At 41.0% G+C, this 23,831-nt stretch overlaps 1 protein-coding gene across 1 annotated transcript; it reads left to right on the top strand.

Annotated features, from left to right (window-relative positions):
- Positions 1-14,018: 14,018 nt before the first annotated feature.
- Positions 14,019-15,483, top strand: LOC122658377 (S-adenosylmethionine decarboxylase proenzyme-like). Its single transcript, XM_043853307.1, has one exon. It carries the CDS (start codon positions 14,214-14,216, stop codon positions 15,432-15,434), a length of 1,221 nt encoding a protein of 406 aa, XP_043709242.1. The 5' UTR covers positions 14,019-14,213; the 3' UTR covers positions 15,435-15,483.
- The last annotated feature ends 8,348 nt before the right edge of the window (positions 15,484-23,831 follow it).

The raw sequence follows: 23,831 nt of genomic DNA, 5'->3' as shown, positions 1-23,831 counted from the left end.
GACCTCAGAGGGTATATGGTACTCCTGGCAAAGTGATGCCAAGTTCGAAGAAGTCAAGATGCTAGGAATGTGAGCCAACTTGCTCCTAGGGCCACCGACTGAAGTAGAAGCTCTGGAGGCCTTACGACTCCTGCTAGGGGCTGAACCTCCAGAAACCTCCTCCTTCCCATCACTAGCAACAGTGGAAGGCAAGGAAGAAGAAGTATCCGCGGGGGATGACGACCCCGAAGAAGACTCCTTAATGGATCCAACCACAACCGTAGTCAGATCAGAGTCATCAGATGAAGACATGGATAAACAATAAAGCAGACTAACTACTAGCTACTTACTCAGAACGGCGGTCTCCCAAAGCAAAGCTACCAACGCGAAGTGAGGGATGCCAACCTGCGACCAACAATGCAGATTCAATCAAAACAAAAAATAGAGAGAGAGAAAAATGAAGATGACACATACCAAGGTGTGGTCAGGGGTGCCGATCGAGTATAGGCGCAGACCCGGGTGCAGATTGAGGCGGTCAGGCACGGATCGATACAGGCGCAGACCAGGGTACGGATTGAGCCCAAGCGCGAATTGAGCTCAGGCTTGGATCAAGGTGGTTGGGTGCTGATTGAAGCAGGTGCGGACCGACTACAGTCGGATGCGGATCGAGGTGGCTGGGTGTGGATCAAAGCAGGCTTGGACCGAGGGCGGTCGGATGCAGACGGCGGATAGGTGCGGACTGAACCCAGGCACGAATTAAGCCCAGGCGTGGATTGAGGCGGTTGGGCTTGGACTGAAGCAGGCGCGGACCAAAGATGGTCAGGCGCGGACAGACGATGGACTAGCGTCGATTGGAACACAGGCACGGACCATGGGGGGCGTCGATCGAGATAGGTGCAAACCACAGATGGACGTTGACTGAGCACTAGGCGTGGATCGTGGATTATGAACAAGGGACAAGTGTCAACCAAAATAAGCTAAACACAGATCACTGTAGGCACGAGAGCGTGAGCACAAGGTAAAAGCCAATCACCAAGCCGCACACGTCGCAAAGCACACCAAGCCCAAGGACAAGGCTAATAGATAAGAGAATCAGACAAGCAAGTAGAGCACATTACTCTTCATTGTGACCCAAGAGCAAACACATGGGGGGCACAATGAACAGTGATCAAGACCAAAGCCCAAGCAAGAGGAGAAGATACAAAAAAGCAAAGGGTAAAAGAGGAAGAAAGAGAAAGGAAGAAAAATGAAGAGGGAAAAGTGAAAAGAGAAGAAAGGACCAAGAGTATATATATCTACATGAAGGAGAAGAGAAAAAGACAAAAAAGATGGGAGAGGAGAGGTTTGAACCCTTAACCTCTCCCTCACCAAGCAATTCACAAGCACATCCTCAGAGAAGAGATTATTCGTAGGGAAGCCCCTAATTGGTACAAGAATGCAGGTGATACTCTCTTGAGCACTCAGTTCCAAGAGAGTGGGGGGCAAATGATGAACCCAAATTCACACCAACTAATCAGAGGTCACCACGTGGCACGGCCCAGGAAAGTGGGCCAAGACAGACCCGGGGAAGGACTGACCGTCGACCACCAATGCCCACGGGCGCAAACCCCCTTGGGTATGCCACCCCTGGGCGCCAACCCCATCGGGTGCAGCCACCCTTGGGCGCTAACCCCCTTGGGGATGCGGACCTCCCTGGGCGCCAATCCCCCTTTTGGGGCGTGGACCTCCTTGGGCGCTAACCCCCTTAGACGACAATTCCCTCGGGTATATCATCCCCGAGCACAGTCTCCCTCGAACACGGCATCAACCACCGCCATCAACAAGACACAGACCACATCATCAAGGACTCTAGGCCACCACCTATCAAGTCACGTAGTCTGAACGGACTCATGCACCAGGAACCTCATCTATCACGTAGATAGGTCTATCCATCTAGGATACCGGGTCTATCAAGGACACTGCATCTCTCAGGAAGACGATTGCCAAGTCTATCGTGACACCACGTTTCAAGGGAAGACAACCAGTCAAGGATGAGCCTTGCTACTCAGGGATTCTATCACCTACGACGAACACTCTACATCAACTGGGACTCTCCACACTGCCATGCTCTACTATAAAAGGCAAGGTACTCAGCCCCATTAAGGGACATCTGAACTCATCTTGAATACTACGATTCATCTGTTTGCTCAGAGAGATCTAACTTAGGCATCGGAGAGTCCTAGGCCAGAACCACACCGGTTCTCCTTTGTCACCCAGGGTCTTTTGCAGGTTACGGCACTCGAAGGACCGTTGAGCGATTTTTTGACGCAATAGGTTCCTTATGTTTAATATGTAATGGGTCAATGTGAAGTATTTATATGAGTGAGGGTAGGGATCAACCGTATGTCAAAATTGGGGTTTCCTTTCGCATTAAAGAAACAATGCATTTGGTCCTCTCATCCATGGAGGTTTTGGCATGCTTAAACGTCTTTTTAGAATTTATTTGAATAAGAAAAGAAAAAAAGCTCATAGAGGCCAGTTTCTGACCGATCGATTTGACGATTGTAGATCGGATGATTTTGACTCAAGCGAAAGCGAAAGGTGAAAAGCTAAGAAAATAACAGCCTCAAGCGAAAGGGGCTTTCTCAGGGACAAGCTCAAGCCAAGCTCACGGTTCCTTTCCCAGGTTCAGTTTACCGAGTTGTCCGAGCTCGAGTCATTGGAAATGAAGTGAAGGCTTAGTAGACAAAATCAGCCTAAGCTGCTTTAGATAGCATAAACAACTAGGACAAGGCCCACAATATACGGGGTGGAATCGACCGTTGCCAAGGGTGCGAAGCATTTAACGGGGTGCAGCGAAAGGTGTGATTAATATAATTCAATACTACACTAATGATCACTTATAAACATTGGATCAGCTTACTCCACCCTTAGTCAACTCCACTACACTGGTTTTCGAAATCAAATATTGAACTATGCTAGCCTACCTAAGAGGAAATCTTACATAAAATGGGAACATAAAATAAGATCCTTTCAAGAAGCTATATCCCTGCCAAAGCAGAGCATGATCCAAGGACATTTATGTGAGAATTCAGTTTTAATAGAGGCACCATAATCATGATGAAACCAAATTTGACCAACTTCTCTTCTAATTCCTAACAATGGTGTTTTATGTTCTCTTTCTCATGTGGAGAGAGAAAGAGAGGTGTTCTTGTGTTCTCCATGGTGGCTGATCACCGTTGTTGATCTCTTCTGTTCGCGGTTGTTGCTGATATTTCACAAAATCAGAGCTTTGTTTGAGAATGCATAATGTATTAAAAGCCGGTTCTAGAATGAGCCATATTCTTGGATGTATCTTTGAGAATGAGAATGTATGCCAAACAATGCTTTTTTAAATTCCAAAATGTGTTGTTGATCTAGAATGCATACCAAATGCAGCCTGATTATGAAATATTAAATAATTTAATATCCTAAAACTATAATCCAAATGCACACATTCATATTCGATTATCCAAATAAATATTCAAATAAATGAATATGAATTTAGACAAAATTTGAATTATTTATTTACATCTCTACCTAGGTACGCAATGGGCTTTCGGGTCCAACGAATATAATTTCATTGGTAGAATAATAGAAATCTCCGATACTTCTCGCAATAATCCTCTAGTAAATATATTATTTGAGAAATCCCCATATGTGCAGAATTGTTATGTGGATCCTCTAGCCAAAACTTTCTTTGTTTTTGGTGACAAAGCAAAAGTGTGGAACACTGATAAAATGATGGAACCCAACTTTGCTTAATTTTCAGTCATCAGTAGTTATGTTCGATCTCCTTTTCTTGTAATAATAAAATCTCAGTTAGTAACATGTTTTGAGTTTTTTCTCTTTAAATATGTAATGACAAAACAGTTTAAGTTTGTTGATTAATGTTTTGGTTTCTTCTTGTAAGTGTCATTGTGTTCTTTGTTACAGAGCTTTGAAGAACTCACACTCTTCTTGTCTTCTATTCTCTTGTCTTCTTCCTCAGTTCATATTTAATTTTTGGTTGTCATGGCACACACACATACATACTTTAAAAGAACAAATAATTCTCAGTAATAATGGAATAATACGAATTATTCAGCCCGAATACGACTTTTTCCTCTAAATCCAAAAAAAAAAAAAAAAAAAGACGACTTTTAAATTCAAACAATTCGGCCGAATCCGAATTATATGAATAATCCAACTTTATTTAATAAAATTTTAAAATTAAATATTGATAAAAAAAATAAATATTTTAAATTGAGGAAAAAATAGAAGTTAACTAATGGGAATCTCCCCCTTAGGAACAACCCATTGGGAAAATTAAAAATAAATAAATATTTTAATTAAGAGGAATATAAAAAACAATAATAAAGCATTTGGAAACATTAAAAAAATCAAATAAAAAGTATAATAAAGTATTTGAATTCTATAACCTTTTAATCCCTATATATATTTTTAAAACAGTAAAATAATGGTTCTAAGGCATGTTTGGATGCATGAACCAAGAGATAGTTTCTATAAACATAGGCAATAGCTCGACCTGGACCTGGGTCTATCTTATGATATAAGAATCTTAATCTATCTAAGATGTGCTCCATATCAGACATTTCTTTTTTATTTTTTTGGATATAACCTTACATTGAGTACACCTAAAATTCATCTTGAATCATTAAAAACAATTACATCTTTTGTGGAGATATAATTATTGTTATGGTTTTATGTATGTTTTGCTTTATTTATAGTACTTTTTTTTTTTGCATTGATGAGTGTATTAGGTGGATCGAATGTGATGATTTTGTATTTTTGTTAGGCTTTGTGATTAATGAATCAAATGTTATTTCAATTTTTATATTACTTGTGTATCATGCACATATGATAATTGATTGATAATGTGATACATGTACTACAAATATAAAAAAATAACATCCTAATTGTTTGCCCGAAGTTTTTTTAGTAAACGAATAATTCCCAAATCCGAACTCGAATTTTATTTTGATCCATTGTTTCGTTCGAATACTTAGACAGCATTTGGTATACATTTTTGGAATGTATTCTAAGTCGATGTAGCGATTCCAGCTCTAAGATGTCAAGACCAGATCCGGACCAATAAGCTCACCAATTCCAAATCTGAGATCCAGGACCATTAAGTAACAGGTGGTTCGGTTCCAGTTCCTAAGCTGGTCCAAACATTATTATAATGTAGAGCCCAAAACAAGGACAATATGAGTTGTTCAGAAAATGGTAGCGTCAATGTGACAATGTATAAAACACCTCATGTATGTTAGACTTGATTTAATTTTGATGTCTACAATTTTCACATAATTTCCATATTTAGACTTTGTTTTTTGCAAAGAGAGAGAGAGAGAGAGAGAGAGAGAGAATTTAGAAAGAACAAACTATTATAATAATTCGTCATCTGTCTGTCATCACCAATTTGGTGGTTCATGAATAAAGATTTTTATTGAAATAATAATCTATACATTGCAGTTGTTAGGTATGAGTGGAGATAATATAAAAAACACAGCTTCTGAAGTTGTTTTTTTTTTTTTGTATGACATCATTTGTCAGATTTTTTTAGATGATAATCCAGCCTTGGTCATTTCTTCTGATTCTAAAGGTTCCTTAACGGTTCTTGGGACCAGACCAGATCCGGACCAATAAGCTTTTAGATGGATTGGTTCCAATCCGGTTACCGGTTTTGGTCCAACATTGACATCCCTACATTGAGTAGCTAGTTTGTTTGATATCGATTCTATACCAAAACATAAATCAAACCAATGCAAAAGTACCCAATGGATTTAATGGATTGTATCATCTGTTACAATGAGCATGGTTACAAATATTGAATCTTGTGGAATTTTTCCCTCTCTCCTTTCTAAGAGGAGTTTGCCATGAAGGGTTTTGAATTATAATGGGGGTGGTGACAAGGCTGCGAGAATTAATTCTTCAATCACAATCAGGAGCATGGCTACAACTATTGGTATCGGCCAATTCATATCGGTATCGGTTGTACTTGATACTAATACCTACCCAATCTGGTATCTGTTGAACAGTTCTTATTAGAGTTATATAAATCCAAAGATTTTTTTATTGAAATTGAGGGCAAAACCATCTGATATGCCCCGATACAGCCAATATATATAGGTATCAATATTGGCCAAGACCAATATAGAGTTACCTTTCTTAGGGACAGAGAGTGGGTGCTAAACTGCTAATTCACCTCACTTATGATTGGTAATCTAATAGAATACCGTGTGCTACATAAACAACTAATGAATCAAGCCGATGAATATATTTAGTTTTCTTATTCTGATGGAAGCAGTTTTTCCCCTTGACCTGAGGGGTTTGGATGGTGTGCATGTAGGAGTATTAGGGAACAGTAAGAAAGTATTATCGACTTTGTACAATAAGGGATAGAGCATTTTTTACCTTAGATACGTATATTTTTCCTTCACCCATGGGGTTGGAAAATTTTTTACCTACTTTGAATTGTTAAGATCTTTTTTAATTATTTTTTTCTTCTATTGGTTTCATCCGGATTGAGAAGTTTTATCATTGTTTCCACCTTTCTCAGCATCTAGACCATCGATGATGCACAAGCGTGTCAAAGTCCTTGTGGCCTAGGGATGTACCCTATTGAAGGCTCTATTCACAATTTTTCTAAGGCGATAATTGATTGTGCCTCGGTTGATCCAAAGACTTTTTAACATTCAGAGAATAAGGAGAAGATGGAAGAAAACAAAACAAGTGATTGAAGATGACTAGAATTGGAAAAAAAAAATCATCTGCAGTGTCTTAATCTTACGGTGCACTGAAGTGCATGCGTGAGAGCTCAACACGTGAAAGATGTGACATCCAATGGTGCCGAGCTCGAGGAAATAGAAAAGATAAAAAAAAAAATTACCCAGCATCAAGCTTGCACCGTTGGATGAAACTTCTTCCACGTGTCAAGACGACTAGAATTTTATTTGATCGTCCTCTTGAAGATAGAAAATACATGACAAAATCTCTCAAAGGGAAAGTTTACACTGGATAGACTAATCTAAATAACTCCTTTTCCTACAAAAGATAAAAGTACAAATTTGTTTGATTTAATGGAAGGTACCTTCTTTTCCTTCTTAATCGGTTTCAGAATTGGTTATGACCTCTTGACCGATCATAACTGATCTGCCTTAACCTAAACAAATGATAACTGCTTGGTCGCACTGGAGATAACCCAGACAACTTGGCTTCTTCCTTTACTCCTAAGCCGCACAATTCTTGGCTTCAGTTTTGTAATCCGAGGAAAATTAAGGTGTAAACACTCATGTTGTTATAAATTTATCTTTTAACAATAGCATTTAAAAATTAGATCAGAACCGATGGGGTCATGCGAACTAAGCCCGACCAAATTACCGTCGTTGTAATCCCTATCCCCAGTCCCCCACATCTGGGAAGAATCGAAGGACAAAAATGGTGTGGGATGTTAGAATTGAAAAATGGGAGTCTTAGAAATGGGAGACAGAAAAAGAAAGAAGTGGTGTGTTCCTTGATTGCCTGCTGTGAGAATTTTGGGATATTACCCATCAGGACCTAATCAGGTTTGTGACTGATTTTTTCAAGGATGGTAACCTTGCCCCAAATTCAAATGACACTCTAATCTGTCTTATTCCCAAAAAATCAAAGCCTGAATCGATTGATAGCTGTTGACCACTAAGTCTATGTTGTGTTACAACGAAGGTGATTACAAAGATCATAACCTTTCTGTCTCAAGTCTTCCCTTGATCAGCTTATATCCCCATATCAATCAGCATTTATGACATCTCGCCTCATCTCCAATAATATTTGTATTGCTCATGAGTTGTACCTTTACATTAACCACAGGAAGAAAGGGAAAACTAAACTCATGGCTATCAAACTCGACATGCGAAAAGCTTATGATCACAATCACATGGAGTGGACTTTTATTGAGAGAGTGCTTAGGGCCTTCGGCTTTGCTGCTCAATGGGGGGAAATGTTTATGGAATGCTTAACCACTATTAAGTACGAGCTTCTGGTAAATGGTTCGGTCAGGGGGAGTATCACACATTTGCAGGGGACAACAAGGGGACCATTTGTCTCCCTCTATTTTTATCCTTTGTGCATAGGTGCTCAGTTTTGTTCTCAAAAGAGTTGAAGAAGGTTAGCTGATTCGAGGAATCAAGGTGTGTAACCAAGTTGATCAGATATGTCACCTTTTGTTCGCTGATGACTGTGCTTTGTTTGCTAAAGTGAATCTATAGGAAGTTCATGAGCTTAAGCACTACTTAGACATTTTTTGCAAAGCTAGTGGGCAAGCCATAAATCTGTCAAAGTCTTCGGTGACTTTTAGCCCCAATACCCCTCTTTAAATTCCACGAGGGTTCTCCCGCATTCTAGAGCTGAAATATGGTAGTGCTCCCAAGAAATATCTCGGCCTACCTACGGAATTTGGACTCTCCAAGGTTAAAGTTTTCTGTGATATTGGGGAGAAGACTACAAATTGACTTCATGGTTGGCAAAATTCATTTTTATCTCAGGCAGGCAAAGAAATCCTCTTGAAATCAGTCGGCCTTGCTATGAATTCCTTCGCTGCATCTCAATTTAAACTTCCAATTACTCATCACGATCGGATAAGGAAAGCGGCTTCAAACATTTTCTAGGGAACTCATGACGGAAAACCAAAAATCAAATGGATAGCCTGGAACAAACTCTACCAAACGAAGGACCATGGTGGTCTTGGTCTGCGAGAGCCACACCTTCAGAATTTGGCCCTTATATCAAAAATGGCTTGGCGGCTCTAGAACACTCCTGATTCTCATTGGAGGAAGTTTATGAAACAGATTTACTTCCCTTCTTCGTCCTTCTTAAAAGCAAAATTGGGCTCATCCCCTTCATGGGCATGGAGGAGCCTAATTGCTGGAAGGAAAGTGCTCTGCGATGGTTTGCTCTGGATTGTAGGTAATGGCCAAAAGATGAATATCTGGGAAGATAACTGGCTTCCATCCTCTACAAATTTCAAAGTTCAAACTCCAAAGCCTCTAGAGTGTAATTTCATGTGGGTCTCGCAGTTGATTAACGAGGAGAACATGACATGGGATAAGTGCATCATTGACAACCTATTCCCCCTAGCGGATAGACAAGCTATCCTCTAGATTCAACTTCCAATGTTTCCTAGGGAGGACTCTCAGGTCTGGGGTGTCGCAAAGAATAGTGTATTTAGTGTGAAATCTGCCAATCATCTACTAAGCAATCAACAATGCATTAGGCTCTAGAATCGCCCGTCCTCATCTCACGATTCAGTTCCTGTCATCCCTCCAACTGCATGGAAGGCAGTCTGGCGCTGTAACACTCTCCCCAAAATTCATAATTTTTTTTTTTTTATGGAGGGCTTATGCTGGAGGAATGGCATTTGGTGGTGGATTTAGGCATCGCCAAATTTAGATGGACTCGCAATGCTATAGGTGTGGTGCCCATGAGACCATCAAGCACATCTTATTGGACTGCCCCTATTCTTGGGCAACCTGGTTTGGTAGCCCCCTAAATTTGTAGCTCAACAATATGGATACTTCCTTTTTCCCTTCTTGGCTGGTTGCATGGAAATCATATGCTTCAATAGACAAAACGCATAACAGGAAATTGGAGAGTCTATGTGCCTTTCTCTATTGGTACATTTAGAAAGCCCGGAACGCCTCCCACTTTGAACAGTGCTCACTCTCACCTCTGGAAACCTGTAAGTTGGCAATAGATGCATTTGAGAAATTTTGGGCTGCATGTAATAAGGAATCCTCCAGACCTTCATCGTCTTCCGCTGCACCGGCCTCAACTTGGGGCCCCCCTCCTCAAGGTTCGGTTAAGATTAGTTGCAATGCATCCTTCATTTCCTCATCTGAACCAGCGGGCATTGGAGTGGTTACTAGGGACTATCAAGGTAAATGTGTCTCTGCTCGCTCTGAGCCAACCACTGTGACCAATTGCCTTCAAGGTGAGACAACAACGATCTGGGCAAGTCCTGTTCATGCTATGGGAGGAGGTCATAACCATGGTTTGCTTGAATCAGACTGTCAGGAATTGATCAGTCAGCTGCAATCTCCTAACTCTCCTCCAACTTGCATCATGTTGATCCTTCAAGACATTACCCAACTTGTGTCTGTTTTTTACTAGCTGCTTCTTCTCTTATATTCCAAGGTCCCTCAACATTGATGATGATACCTTGGCTAAGAAAGCCGTGTCTCGCTTGTGTGTATAACATCTTGGCAATCAAAATAATTTTTAATTTCTTAAATATTTTAGATTGATGCAACCAAAACAATTTTAATTTCTTAAGCTGAACCCTATTTTTTTTTATTATTCATGGAATCAATCCCAATTTGAAATAAAAATGTACCAAATTTAGCCACGATTATCATTCTACGGTCTTAATTATTTTCAAGTACCAAGGAATGGATGGAGCCTGGCGGCGAAGGAAAATTCCTTGGCCGTGGCCCGTGGTTGAAGGGAAACTGGGTCCAAACTGGGTCCGGTTTGATTTTTCCTCCGTTGAATCCCATGTCTTTTGTAATTTATTATTTGGAGATTAAAAAGAACAAAAAAAAAAACTAAACTGTGGCCTGTGGGTGCATTGATCCGTAAGTACGGAACATATCACATCCGTACATAAGTTGCTGATGCGATCCCATCATAAATTGTAGGCCAAGCAGCGATCATGTGGTTGTGGGACATTGCTCGTGTCCTTCCTCCCTTGTTCTTTTTTTCATTTTAATTTTTAATTTCCCCTGAATAGTGAGTTCCGGAATTTCGGAGTTGTTTCTTAATAAATTATTATAGGTTAATTCCTCCCCCACAAAAACCCAAATCAAGAAAAAAAAATTTGATGATGGTTGTGACTCGTGACGGTTGTCTCATTACCAACCATTCCATCACAGTCGTCCATCTTTTTATTCCCTTTCCAAACCAAGAGGGTCCGGAATTCCGGATCCTCTCTAATGAGGAGATCGTCCAATGAGACATCCAATGGTTGGATTGTCGTGCACAAATTTTGGGTTGCGTTCATTCAACATATTGAGTCATTGGATGCTCATTGGGCATTCATCTGGCGATCTTGATCTCAAAGGCTCCTCTATTCAGCATGCCGAGTCATTGGATGCTCATTGGGCATTCATTTGGCGATCTTGATCCCAAAAGCTCCTCTATGGTGCACACCTGGCCGGACATCTTGTGATGCGGCACCACAATTTGCCACATGGACGAATACCCCTTTGAATGATCTAGATCGATTTAGAAATTCGGATTTCAAAATCTAGAAATCATCTTGTACATCGCATGTGTATTATACTCAATCTCTAAACTTAATCTAGACTGTTCAAAAAGAAGTTCGTCCACATGGCAAGCTATGGTGCCGCGCCACAAAATGTCCGGCACACCCTGTGCCGTAGAGGAGTCAGATTCCAATAATTGAAACCAAACCTTGTTCGTTACGGTCTTTAACGTTACCTGAAGACTAACGAAGGCATGAATTTCCAGGAAAGGTTGAACTCTACTTATTATTAGGCAATTAATATGGAGAAAAGGCCAAAAATAATATATAAAATAAAAAGGCATAAAGGTCGGAGCAGTCAAAAAGGCATGCAAAAGAAACAAAAAGTGTTCCCTGTATCCAATTTACGGAAATAACCCTAACTAATCACCCGCTCTTTTGGCTACCGACATATTTGAACCTCAACCTGTTTTATACCCTTCCCCACCCTCCCCCCCCCCCCCCCCAAATAAAAAGAAAAAGTAATTGCATATTTGGATCCGAATTAACTTTGGATTTCGTTTCAACTCAATTATTTAGGAGTGTGTTTTTGTTATATTTTTAAAGGGAAAAGGAACGGTGCTCATCGCTGCATGTACCTGCCACAACCACAACCATGCGCGAAATGAACAGCACAATCGTGTTGTAAGGTATCCATTGACACCAATATCGATATCAATTATATATGAATCACTAACACGATATAGATAAAAAGTAAAAATGTGAAAAAAAAACACAATATCAGTATCTTTAAGTGTAAAACCATCGATTATAATTGATACAGACTAATACCACTATCAATATGGATCAATCTGTACCATTCATATGTATTGGTCTGATGTGATACATATTGATCGGATACCAATACCTAAAACCATAGCACAATACCATTATTAGGGTTTTAGAGACATTGATTTGATGGAGAAGAGCAACGACCAAGTTGAGATGTCTCTATTTTGATTTTGACTATTGGATTGGTGTATAAGATTCATAAAAAAAAAAAAAAGAAGATTAATGTTATAAGATTTTTATTGTAGATAAAATGTTTAATATTAGAGCTATAAAAATTACAATCTAAAAATTAAGAGGCCTCTATATTGATTTGAGCCTACTTAAACCATTAGATTGGTGTTAGAAGATACTTCTACTAGTAAAATGCCTAGTATAGGTATTTAATCAAATCCCATTCTCAAGTTAAAATTTCATCCTTCATCAAGAATTCAATTTGTCACTAAATCATCTAATTAGGGGAGATTTTCAATAATATATATACCTAAAAGAAATAATGTAAAAGCTATCAATAAGATCAATTTCTAAGAAGGGGTAGCCATGGTATTAAAATTTCTAAAGGGGTTATTTGGTCTATTGGTTCCTTAATTAAAGAATTGAGTTAGGGTTTCAAGGTGGGATTTTGTGAGAGACCCTATTTTTGGTAAAAGTAATTAAGTTGGATTAATATAAGAATACAAATCTCTCTCTCTCTCTCTCTGAAAGACTCACACACTTTTACCAAAAAAAAAAAAGACTCACACACGAGTGACACGACACACCCACACATGCACAACCACGCACGCAAGAAGCGCCGCCGCGTGGACTCGTCTCAATGACTCGTCTCAATGACTCACTCACACCTCACTTTACTCTCTCTCTCTCTCTCTCTCCCCGAAGAGCCATTATAATCTTTTTTTATTTTTGGTAGAAGAAGAGCCGTTATAATCGTGAGCGTTCTTTTTAATCTCTTAATCTCATGCCCTCCTTTTTTCTTGCTTTCACCCTATAAATACTCTCTTCCGTTCGTTCTTCCCTTCTCATAACAAATCCTTCTATTCTTGCTTTCGGTTCCCTATTTCAATTAGGTCTCTCCCTCTCTATATATATCTCTTTAGTCTCTCGCTTGAATTCCCCTCCCTTCTGTTGATTCATCTTCGATTTATCGACGGCACTTAATCTGTTTTCTGCATAAGGGAGGATACAGTCGGAGTTTCTAAATATCGTCTTCTCCATTCACTGTTTCAATCGATTTGTAACGTAAGTTCTCGTTTCAATCGATTATTTTCTTTCCAGATTCGTTTTCTTATGAATCGTAGAAAGTTCTTTTATTCTTATGTTGAATCCATCCCAGGCATGTTTTTTCTGTCTTTATCTTTTTCTTATGATTATTGATTTTGGGTCTTTCGGATTCTTCGTTCTTTCTTATTTTAAGAGAGGCAAAGAGGGTTTCTATGGATTTATTAATATGGATTGGGTTATTGTTTTACAAGATTGATCCATAATCGGTCTTTTGCGTTCATTAATGGAATTACTGCTCTATAGTTTTGTTTTCTGAATCAAATTTGTATTAGATTGTAGTCTCATGGGAAATTTCCCTTGTTTTCCAAAAGGGTTTTCGTTGTTCATGACCTTTTGATATCGATTTTTGTTCCGAGAAACTAATGAATCTTTTCTTTTATATCTCTTCTTTGTTCTCTGTTGCAGGAAGCGTGGATGTTGTAATGGAGTCCAAGGGTGGTAAGAAGAAGTCCAGTAGTAGTTCCTTACAATATGAAGCTCCCCTTGGCTACAGCATTGAAGACGTCCGACCTAACGGTGGAATTGAGAAGTTCAGATCTGCTGCTTACTCCAACGTAAGATCAGAAAACACAGCAAAACCCAATCCTCTGCTTTTTGTTTTTTTTTTTCTCGTCTGTTAATCAAACTAATAACGTTTTTTTCTCTTCTTGCAGTGCGTGAGGAAGCCATCCTGACTACCCCTTAGTTGCGATCATCGGTAGTGTAGGATAATTAAGTATTTCCCTTTTGATTTCTCCAAATAAGCACAATAACTCTCTCTGGCTAGCTGTTCTTAGACAACCTCGAAACCATCTCTCATTTTCTCTCTTCCTCATCTGCAACTGCAAATTAAAGTACCATTCAGTTTACATTCAAAGTCGATTCGATGACCGTTCCAATGGGTACTACAGCAAACCCATCCCCTCCGTCACCAATCGGATTCGAAGGATTCGAAAAACGCCTCGAAATCACCTTCTCCGAAGCTCCCATCTTTGTCGACCCCCAAGGTCTTGGTCTCCGAGCCCTGACTCGGTCCCAACTCGACTCGATCCTCGATGCAGCTCGCTGCACCATAGTTGCTCAACTCTGCAACTCCGAGTTCGACTCATACGTTCTCTCCGAGTCAAGCCTCTTCGTTTACCCTCTAAAGATAATTCTCAAGACTTGCGGGACAACAAAGCTGCTTTCAGCGATTCCTCAGATTCTCAAACTCGCGAGTTCTCTCTCGCTCTCTGTTTTCTCTGCTAAGTATTCTCGTGGGAGCTTCATCTTCCCTGATGCTCAACCTTCCCCTCATCGTAACTTCACTGAAGAAGTCACCGTGCTTAATGGGTATTTTGGTAATTTAACCTCCGGAGGAAGGGCTTACGTCATGGGTAATCCATCGATTCCGAATCAGAACTGGCACATCTACATGGCCTCTGAGAACCCACCAACAGATGCTAATCGTACGGCTGTGGTCACAATGGAAATGTGCATGACTGGGTTGGATCGGGAACGAGCTGCCTTGTTTTACAAGAAATCGGAAGGAGACTCGGCCAAGGAAATGACTAATCTCGCTGGAATCGCCGAGATTATGCCTTCTCATGAGATATGCGACTTTGAGTTCGATCCATGCGGTTACTCTATGAATGCAATCGACGGTGGAGCTCTCTCTACAATCCACGTCACCCCTGAAGACGGATTCAGTTACGCCAGCTATGAGGCCATGGGGTTCGACCCCGGTTCGGTCGGGTTCGAACCGCTAATCAAACGCGTGCTGAAGTGTTTCCGTCCGGCTCAGTTCTCTGTTGCTGTAACTTGCTTGGGCGATGGTGGACCCTACATGTGGGGCGAGGATGAATTTGTGGAAGGTTACATGTGCGAGAACGTGGCGAAACAAGAACTTCCAGGTGGTGGGTGCGTAGTGTACCGTTGCTTCACCGAAAGAGAGAACGTGTGCGTGGTGTCTTCCCCTAAATCGACTCTGCATTGCTGGGAAGACGTGGGAGAGGAAGAAGAAATTGTTGAGATGGTGGAGAAAAAGAACAAGAACAAGAGGAAGAAGAAGAAGAGTAAAAGCGTTGGTGCAACTGCGCCGGTGTGTAACTGCGTTTCTGTGGCTTAGTTTCGGTTCAGCCAGCCAGACAGGTTTATATGTGGTGGTCCATCTGTTTTAGTTTTTTTTAATTACTGTTTCGTGTCATTTGGTTCTTGTCGTAGTTTTGTGTTTTCTCTATAGGGTTGGGGGTTATCAGGTAATGAGCCTCTCTCTCTGCTAGATTGCTGGTCATGAATAAGCTTCTGAACAGAAGCAGGTTATTTGTATTTTCGTTTCATCTCTATTCTGTATCTCTATGAGAAATTATCTCATAGAATTTAATGGGAAAATTTGCATTGGACGTAATAATTAATATTGATTTGTCCATTTTTCTGGAGCTTGTGATTGTACTTTTGTGTTTTGATCTCTGGCTTCTTACTTTAAAACCCTTTTTGAATGGAATTTCCTGTTACCTGTTTGTTGATTTGTATCAATCGTTCACTTGGTTAATAGTTATGAAGGGCAGAAAATCAAGAGCTGTTAGGTGGGTGAGTCGTGAGTGAGTGGTGGCTGGCATGAATGGTAAGAGCCAGGCCATATTCCCGTTTTGGCTATTTTCTTGGGAAGTGTAGGTTACCTGATATTCTGGAAACATGTCTTTATTCAAAGAGTGGAATTGAACAGTAAAGGGGCTACCAGGCTGGCCACAGGCAGCAAACGATTTTGATGGGGTTGGAATTGATGAGGTAGGGACCCAAGGATTGACTTGGTGCAACTGTATTGGTATGCAGTGGAATAGTTTCATTATTTGCTCATAAACATGGATGGAATGAATGAGGGCATAGGGAATGACATAATGAATTGGAAATTAAAATGGTCCTCATATTGGATTTTGTCTTGAATTCTTTAATCCGAGCACAAATAATTCAAAGCTTGGGGCCTCCATTGATGTAGGGTTTTGTAGAAACAAACCTTTTAACATTCTTGGGGGTTTGGGTGGGGGGTTGTTTGGTCTGAATTTAGCTCGTCTCCACGGAGCCGTGCGCCCAGGATGCTGCCAGGGGCATCTAGTACGTCTAGTAGCACCCTGGACGTTCCCTTCTCCCTGGAGACGATCCTGATCCGATTGGTGTTGTGTTGGGACATTGGTCCTAAGTAAGAGTTCATGGAATGGAGAAGACATGTAGTCTTTGGTATAGTTGGCCCAAGGATTGTGGTTTTGGTATATTAGTTTGTTAAGTAGTACCCTCTTAATTAGCTTAGCATTCATTTCATTCCCCTTGCCCTTTTGTGATCGTTTCCTCACTAATTTTTAATGTCAAGCCATATAAACAAAGTACAATCATTCATAAAGCCATTTACATGGTGCATAGATATAGGTTAGGATTATAAAAATTGGATATGAATATTTGGCTACGACTGATTCCTAGATTCTGATTAACTAACTCTGATTCTTGTCTTACAAACTCCTATCAAGTTAGGCCATCTACATCTATAGAGATCGATCCCGTATCCTTTTTTTTTTGTTTTTTGGTTGGTTGGTGGGTGGGTTGGGGGGGGGGGGGGAGAATAGAACGCTACCCGGTCGTGCGTGCCAACCACTCCCTAACACACAACTGCTTTGAGGTGCCCTGGAAAATCAACCCTTACATGGGGACAAGGCAGTCATTTACAGGCACCTCAAGGCGGTTCTATGTCTAGGCTTAGTTGCATGCTAAACGTAGGACCGGGTAGCATTCTTTCTCTCTTTTTTAACGTTTTCTTGAGAAGTAAGTTCTCCTTTTCGGATAGGGAGGGAACAGTTCACCACTTCACCCACCATTGTAGGGTTCACAAACTTCTATAGAATTTTTAGTATTTCTTAAAATGTCCTCCCAATGCCCCTTTTCATCCTCTTTCGCCGGGGATGAATTGAATTACATCTATTGTGGGTGGAGGAAAACTTGGTCAATTCTTTTTATGTTCCTTCTATTGTAAACGTGAATCAGAGTGTCTTTCCCTTACCCTACAAAAAAAAATTCAGATTGTCTTTCAGTCTTTAAATACCAACACCATAAATCAAAATGCAAATAGTTCTTTGCCACCACCACCTATAGGATAAAAGCATATTCCAATTTGAAATTTTATGGCATTTGCCTGCATAAGGGGCAAAATGCTTAGATTATAGTTTCGTGTATAAAAACATGTATTCAATATTCTATTCATTTTTTATTATGAAGTGAATGGAAAAAAAAATCATCTCCAATTCTCTAAAGGTGCAGTTCGGGGCAAAGAGCTCAACACCTGGCAGGCGTGACATCCAACGGTGCCGAGCTTGAGAAGAAAAAAAAACTGGGTCAATTGAGCTAGGACCATTGGATGTTATTATCTCCATTTTGTTTTTCTTTCTACTCGAGCTCAGCACCATTGGATGTTGCATCTTCCATGTGTCGAGCTCTAGACAGGCAAGCTACACTACACTCGGAGATTAAAGAATTGGAGAGGATTTTAATCCAGTAGTGTCTTCTTGTGCATCCCCTACCAAACCCTAAACATGCACTTCTCTTCACGGGTTCAGAATTGGGCTTGGGAAGATTACCTTACCAAACTGAGCCAAAGCCCTGAAAGAGTGAAACCCAACAAAGATAATAGCGAAATGACCCAATTCTCTCCTTCCCATATGATTCTTCTGCACCCAATGGCCCAAGCTACTTCACTACTTCAACAACCATATAGCTAATTAATAGAGAGGTACATAGCCCACTCGTGTAATTGATCATAAAGCCCATAAACACCCCACCCACCAGGGGGGGGGACGCAAAATGGCTCTGGTTTGTCCTCTTTTGCAATTAAAGAAGACATTAATTGTCTTTTGTTAAACCTGCATACATGGCTCTATTAAAAACTACTTGGCAGTGGTAGGGTGGGCCGATGGTTTAAATGTGGGGGATATAGTTCAACCCATAAGCTGCTTGTAAAAGAAGAAAACTCTTAGAAGTGTTTACGATAGAAAGACACATGACCTTCTTATATACAATATAGTAAGCAAATATTGGATTTCTCCACCAAAGTAGAGGGCTTGCTAGAAGAAAAATTATCCCTCCTTGAAAAAATTTTCCCCTGGTGGCAAAACAATGTCATTTTTGCACCAAATGCTAGATTCAGGAGTATTATGGTGAAATGTACTTATCTCATAACTTTTGGCTGATTCCGGAAAGGTGACATCTCCTAATTTCTCTAAGGCTAAATTGATCATTTTTTGTGACCAAATCCTTAGAGCAATGTTGGGCTCACATCACCAATATCTCGAGATTCTTTTTACGATGACAAAATTCAGTTTCTACACTCATAGTAATTTGGTGAATGTAGCCTTACTGCTGTAGTTTTGATGTAGTCCTAAGGCCACCCCCAATCTTGCCACTTCTCTTTCCAAAAGCCCTTATGATCTCTGCCACAGATTCTAGGATGGAAGTGGTCTTTTCCTTGTGATCAAAACAAGCAGATAATAAGAGGGATTCGGGTCCTCTGTAGCGCGACACAATGTGTAGCGCACCATCCGACGGCCCTGTGTGCTCGGGCAGGCAGCCCAACACACAGGTAGGGTGTTGGGCTGCATGCCCGAGCACACAGGGTCGTTGGATGTGCGCTACACACTGTCGTGCTATTGAGGAGCCCAACGCTAATAAGAGAGGTGGGGCGGGAGTTGCAGAGAGGGGGTGGGGGCAGGGAGGACGAGACAGGACAAGGGTTAGGGGGCAGCAGGTTAGGGATGATAGGTTTGGTGGCACACAGGGGTAATCTGAGGATTTTAAAATATCAAGGGGAGAAGGAAAGGTGTAACTTTGCTTTTTTAGGGAATCAGAAAAGAAATCCAGGTTAGGGGATTTTTAGTAAATACAAGGTGAGCATAAGGGAGTAAATAGTAATTGGCCCATAGTTTAACTCTCACTCTCAATTTAAGTTGGTAAAATTTGCTAGGAACCCTACTGAAAAATAATAATAAGGGAAAAAAGATCCCTGCCAGGACGCTGTATGGGAACGAAATTTTGCTGTTACATTGCTGGTAGCCAAGAAAATGGTATTTTAGAACATAGGGTGTGCAGTGTATTAAAGGGTAGTTTAGAACATACAAAAACCTAGGAGGGTACTTATGAACCCAAAGGGGAAGTGAATTATCCAATATCCTTGGCTGCAAACAGTGTAGCAGCAAGTATTTTTCCGCTGAATGGCACCTATGTTAGGCCAGACACAAAGGGTTCCGGATCCTCCGCCATACTGTAGCGTGTGAGGTGCACATACGATGTGTGCCACACTGGCACACTTCGTCTCTGCTGTGCCGCAGGATGTACAACAGAGGATTTTTATTGGAGATGATGGTCCCTCCAACTCCCCCACCCCCCCCCCCCCCCACACAAAAAAAACAGTGTAATGCAAAAATCTCACCCTGGTGATGTCATTACATGTGCTCTCATTGGCGCCCATGGTGGTGTAGGGCTACGCAGCCAAAGAACGTTCTTTCTCCCTAATAATAATAAGGGATTGAGTTCCTTGTCCGACTATGTAACATTTACTGCCTCACGTGTCTCTCTCCTTCCACAATAGGGGGCATATATGTCATTTCATAAAAGAAAGAAGAGATAGACACAGGGAGGCGCTAGTCTAAGCTATGTAGCCTAGCAGGGTGAAAAATATTGGTTCAGGTTCCCATGACCAGACTCCTGAATGTTAATGGTGGAATGGAGCTCAGAATTCCTGTCTATATAGACCAGTCATTGCAGTTAATATCATAATTTATGGCTAAGCTAATACTTAACACATGCAGGAAGACAGGGCAAAGGAAAGATGGACATATGATTAGGAAACTAAGAAACTACTCAAGAAATTAGGAAGAACAATACAACAAAATCTCGGAAAAGTAAAGAAAATTCATCAGATAGGATTTACGCAGAAGAGTACTAATACTTCCATTTAATTTCTTAGCAAGGAACGAATGTATAATGCCTGAAAATAAGAACAACGCAGGATACTGTGAAGGAGGAGTTACCAACAATTTAGCACAAAGACATACAGAGTTCTCAGCATGGATGTCTATTTGTTTCCCACTCCTCTCTTTCAATGCACAGGGTTTTAAATCAGAATACGAATACAAGAAACAGTAATTAACCATACGAACCAGCAAACTGGTTGGAGAAGAATGTACTATTCTACACACATGTACAACATTAGCTACAAGAGACAGAAAAATAAGAACAAAATAAATATAGATTGAGCCGTTCCCGCCAATATCACACCAGATTCCTTTCCTTCACCACACCACCATTAAAGGCCAGAGAAACAAAAAGAGGAAAATAAGAAGAGAATGAGTTCACTGACTTGAACTGGGTAAATGGGATTTCTGTCACCAACCCACCTCTCAGACAAGCTAAAGAAAAGCATTTGCTTCACATTGTTCAGAAGCAGTGTCAAATAAAGCCATACTTGCCATGAAGAAGAAGTAGCAGCAGCTTCAGCCTCCACCATATTCCCCGCTCCTGGGCGTCTCTTCTCTGGCAACACATCACCAAACACCCAAAGATAACCAATGAGAGAAAGAAAGCCTGAACCCCTCTTACCCTTTCTTTAACACCAAAGCCAAAATCTGTGTGTATGTGTGTTTAATCATTAACCAAAGAAGGAACATTAAGGTACAAAAGCTTCTTTTACTTTATTCTTTTCTTTGAATGAGGGGCTGATGATGCTCTAGTGAGCTTTTTGTCCTTGTTTTCCACAGAAGCAATCAAGAAACAAATCAGGGAAGGCAAAGGCAAGGGAGCATGCTTTTCTCTCCATCATACCCAGGCAGAGCTCTCTGATGCACAACACACCCACAGGGCCACAGATCAGCCAGATTTGTGCAAGCAACCTCTGTCCTTTCAACACTCCTCCCCCGGAAATAAATAAATAAATCCCACTTTAACCCCTCATTTAGCCGAAAATGATATACCAACCATACCTCTTCAACTTGTTGAGATTCTCAAGTTTTTATTTGGAAAAATGTTCTCTGTGCCGCAGCGCAGCCTGCGCCAAGGCACATCGGCAGCCTGTGCAGGGGGGGCAGGGTGGTCATTGCACCCACCCCCATGTGCCTGGCACAGGCTGAGCTGCGGCACAGAGAACAGCACCCCTTTATTTTAATTTAGCAAATGGTTCCGGCCGTGCACCCCATCCTATCCTCCTCTCACAATAGCTAATGGTTCCGGCCGTGCACCCCATCCTATCCTCCTCTCACAATAGGGGTCGAAATGACCAAACCCCTATATAACACATCGAACCCACCACAACTTTATGCGGCCGTACATGAAAACTCTCCTCTTTTAGTAAAATTTTTCCAAACCATCACTGTTAAGGTTTCTGACTGACCACCAAAACCATACCTAATTCTGATCAAAACAAAAATTTTAGACAACAACCCGTGAATGGTTTGGGCCCAAATTTCAGAGAAAATGATAAACAACAATTTAACACCTCAAATCAACGGTATAAGATGCTTTCAAACTCTCAATGGCTCACAAAAACCAATTTGGATCCTCTGCTGCCGCTGCCCGTACGGCCTCACACAGGCATCGGCGAAATGATTGCCCTACCCACTGCCCGAACACCCTGTCTGGGTGTGATCCATGACTGTGTGGCGATCATTTAGCCCATGCCTGTGCGTGAGCTCGCACGCTGGCCGCACGGGCAGGCAGCAGCAGAGTATACGAATCCCACAAGAACCCAATACATAAGGAAAGGACAATGCCTGTGTGAGGCCGCATGCTGGCCGCATGGGCTGCGGCAGCAGAGGATCCAAATTGGTTTTCTAGGCTCCCCACATATCAATGGATATGGACCAAGAGTAAAAACGTAAAAAAAAATAAAATAAAATAATCAAATTTTAGTTTGAAGAAATCAGGGGTCTGTCTGTAGGATCAAGAGTTCCAGACAGATAAGGACCGTGCCGGATATCAATTACTAAAACCCTACTGGTTATTTGATATATTAAAACCTGATTTTTGTTAATCTGATAATGTGCCTAAGAACAGTTTGATCAATCAAAAAAAACTGAAGTGTACCCTGGACTAGGTTGAATTTCCATATTTGGGTCTGTGCTAACTTACACCAGGGAGTAGACTAACATCCAATATTAGTCTAACTAACTCAATAGACCCCGACTCCACGCTAGCAGGGGCAAAACCGTTATTATCTGTCTTGTCGAAGACCATTTTAATAACAAGAGAGAGAGAGTATTGTCGTATTAATTGCTATGAGCTAACGGACGACAAATCGACAATACAGTGGCGACATTAACCTGGAGGAATGTCGACCGTACAATGTCATTTTGGTCGTTTTACGGCATCGTTGATGGTGCAATCTCGAATAACAACCGTCCGATGTGGGACCAGATACATATGTACGGTGATGAGTGTAAGGAGTATTTTTGGACAATGCACCTGCAAGGAAGGTGTGTTAATTTGTATCTTTGTCATAGGAATTTGAAGTTATGTGGGAAAATAGTACGAAACACGGGAATGTCTGAGGAAAAGTCGGGACAGAAAAAAAGAGAAACTGATTGATTTGAATTTTGACAGAGAAACAGAGATCCAACGGCTCTTGTTAAACTACTGATCTTGAAAATGAAGATTTTAGAGATTACGAAATCTCCGGCGACAGAGAAGATCAAGAGAAACCGGTGCTTACATCGAAGAAGCTTCGTCGCTCAAGACAAACGTTACCTTATATAAGTTTTCATCTTTCTCAAAGATAAAACCCTAAAAACAGAAGAGGAAAAAAAAAGGGCGAAATTTTGTTTCTAAAGACACATTTCAGATCTGACGGAGAAAGAACGAAAGCAAGGACAGTAGTCGTTTTCGCTCTCTCAGATCATAATAACATCTTAAAAGCCAGAGAAAAGAGATAATGATTGTAGCACAGAGCAATGAGAGCACAGACAAGCAAGCAAAAACGAAACATAAATAATCGCACGAAAACTGGGATTGAGACTTACAGATAGGAGGAGCATTCGTACCTTTTCGTTTCCGAGCAAGAAAACCGCTTTTACAAACCCTATTTCTTTGGTTTTCAGAGAGAGGAGAACTTGAAATGCGGACTGGTTAGAAAAGCCAATGCTGCTGCTGATTTCTTCCGATGGAGAAGCTTTTTCTATTCAAAATCTGAACTTCTCAGCATGGAATCCTGGGATGAGAGAATGGGAAGAAGTGAAAATGCTTTCGCCATGAAATTTTTTTGGTTAGTTGTGGCTGTTTTTCTCAGAACAGAAGAAAGGGCAAAGGCAAAGGCGACTACTTTAGCATTTGCTATTTTATCTATCTAATCCTCGATTGAATCACTTTGGAATAAACCCTCATTCCTTTGATAATTACAGGAAATGCCTACAGGTTTACCGTTGAAGCTTCCGCCCGTGGAACGGGCAGTTCCGGTCCACCTTGGTCGAACCGTCCATGTCAATCCTTTGGGATGAGCAGACGA

Source organism: Telopea speciosissima, chromosome 4 (assembly GCF_018873765.1).
Source record: "Telopea speciosissima isolate NSW1024214 ecotype Mountain lineage chromosome 4, Tspe_v1, whole genome shotgun sequence".
Lineage (NCBI taxonomy): Eukaryota > Viridiplantae > Streptophyta > Magnoliopsida > Proteales > Proteaceae > Telopea > Telopea speciosissima.
The sequence above is the reverse complement of the archived record's forward strand: the minus strand, read 5'-3'. Positions and strand labels throughout refer to the sequence as shown.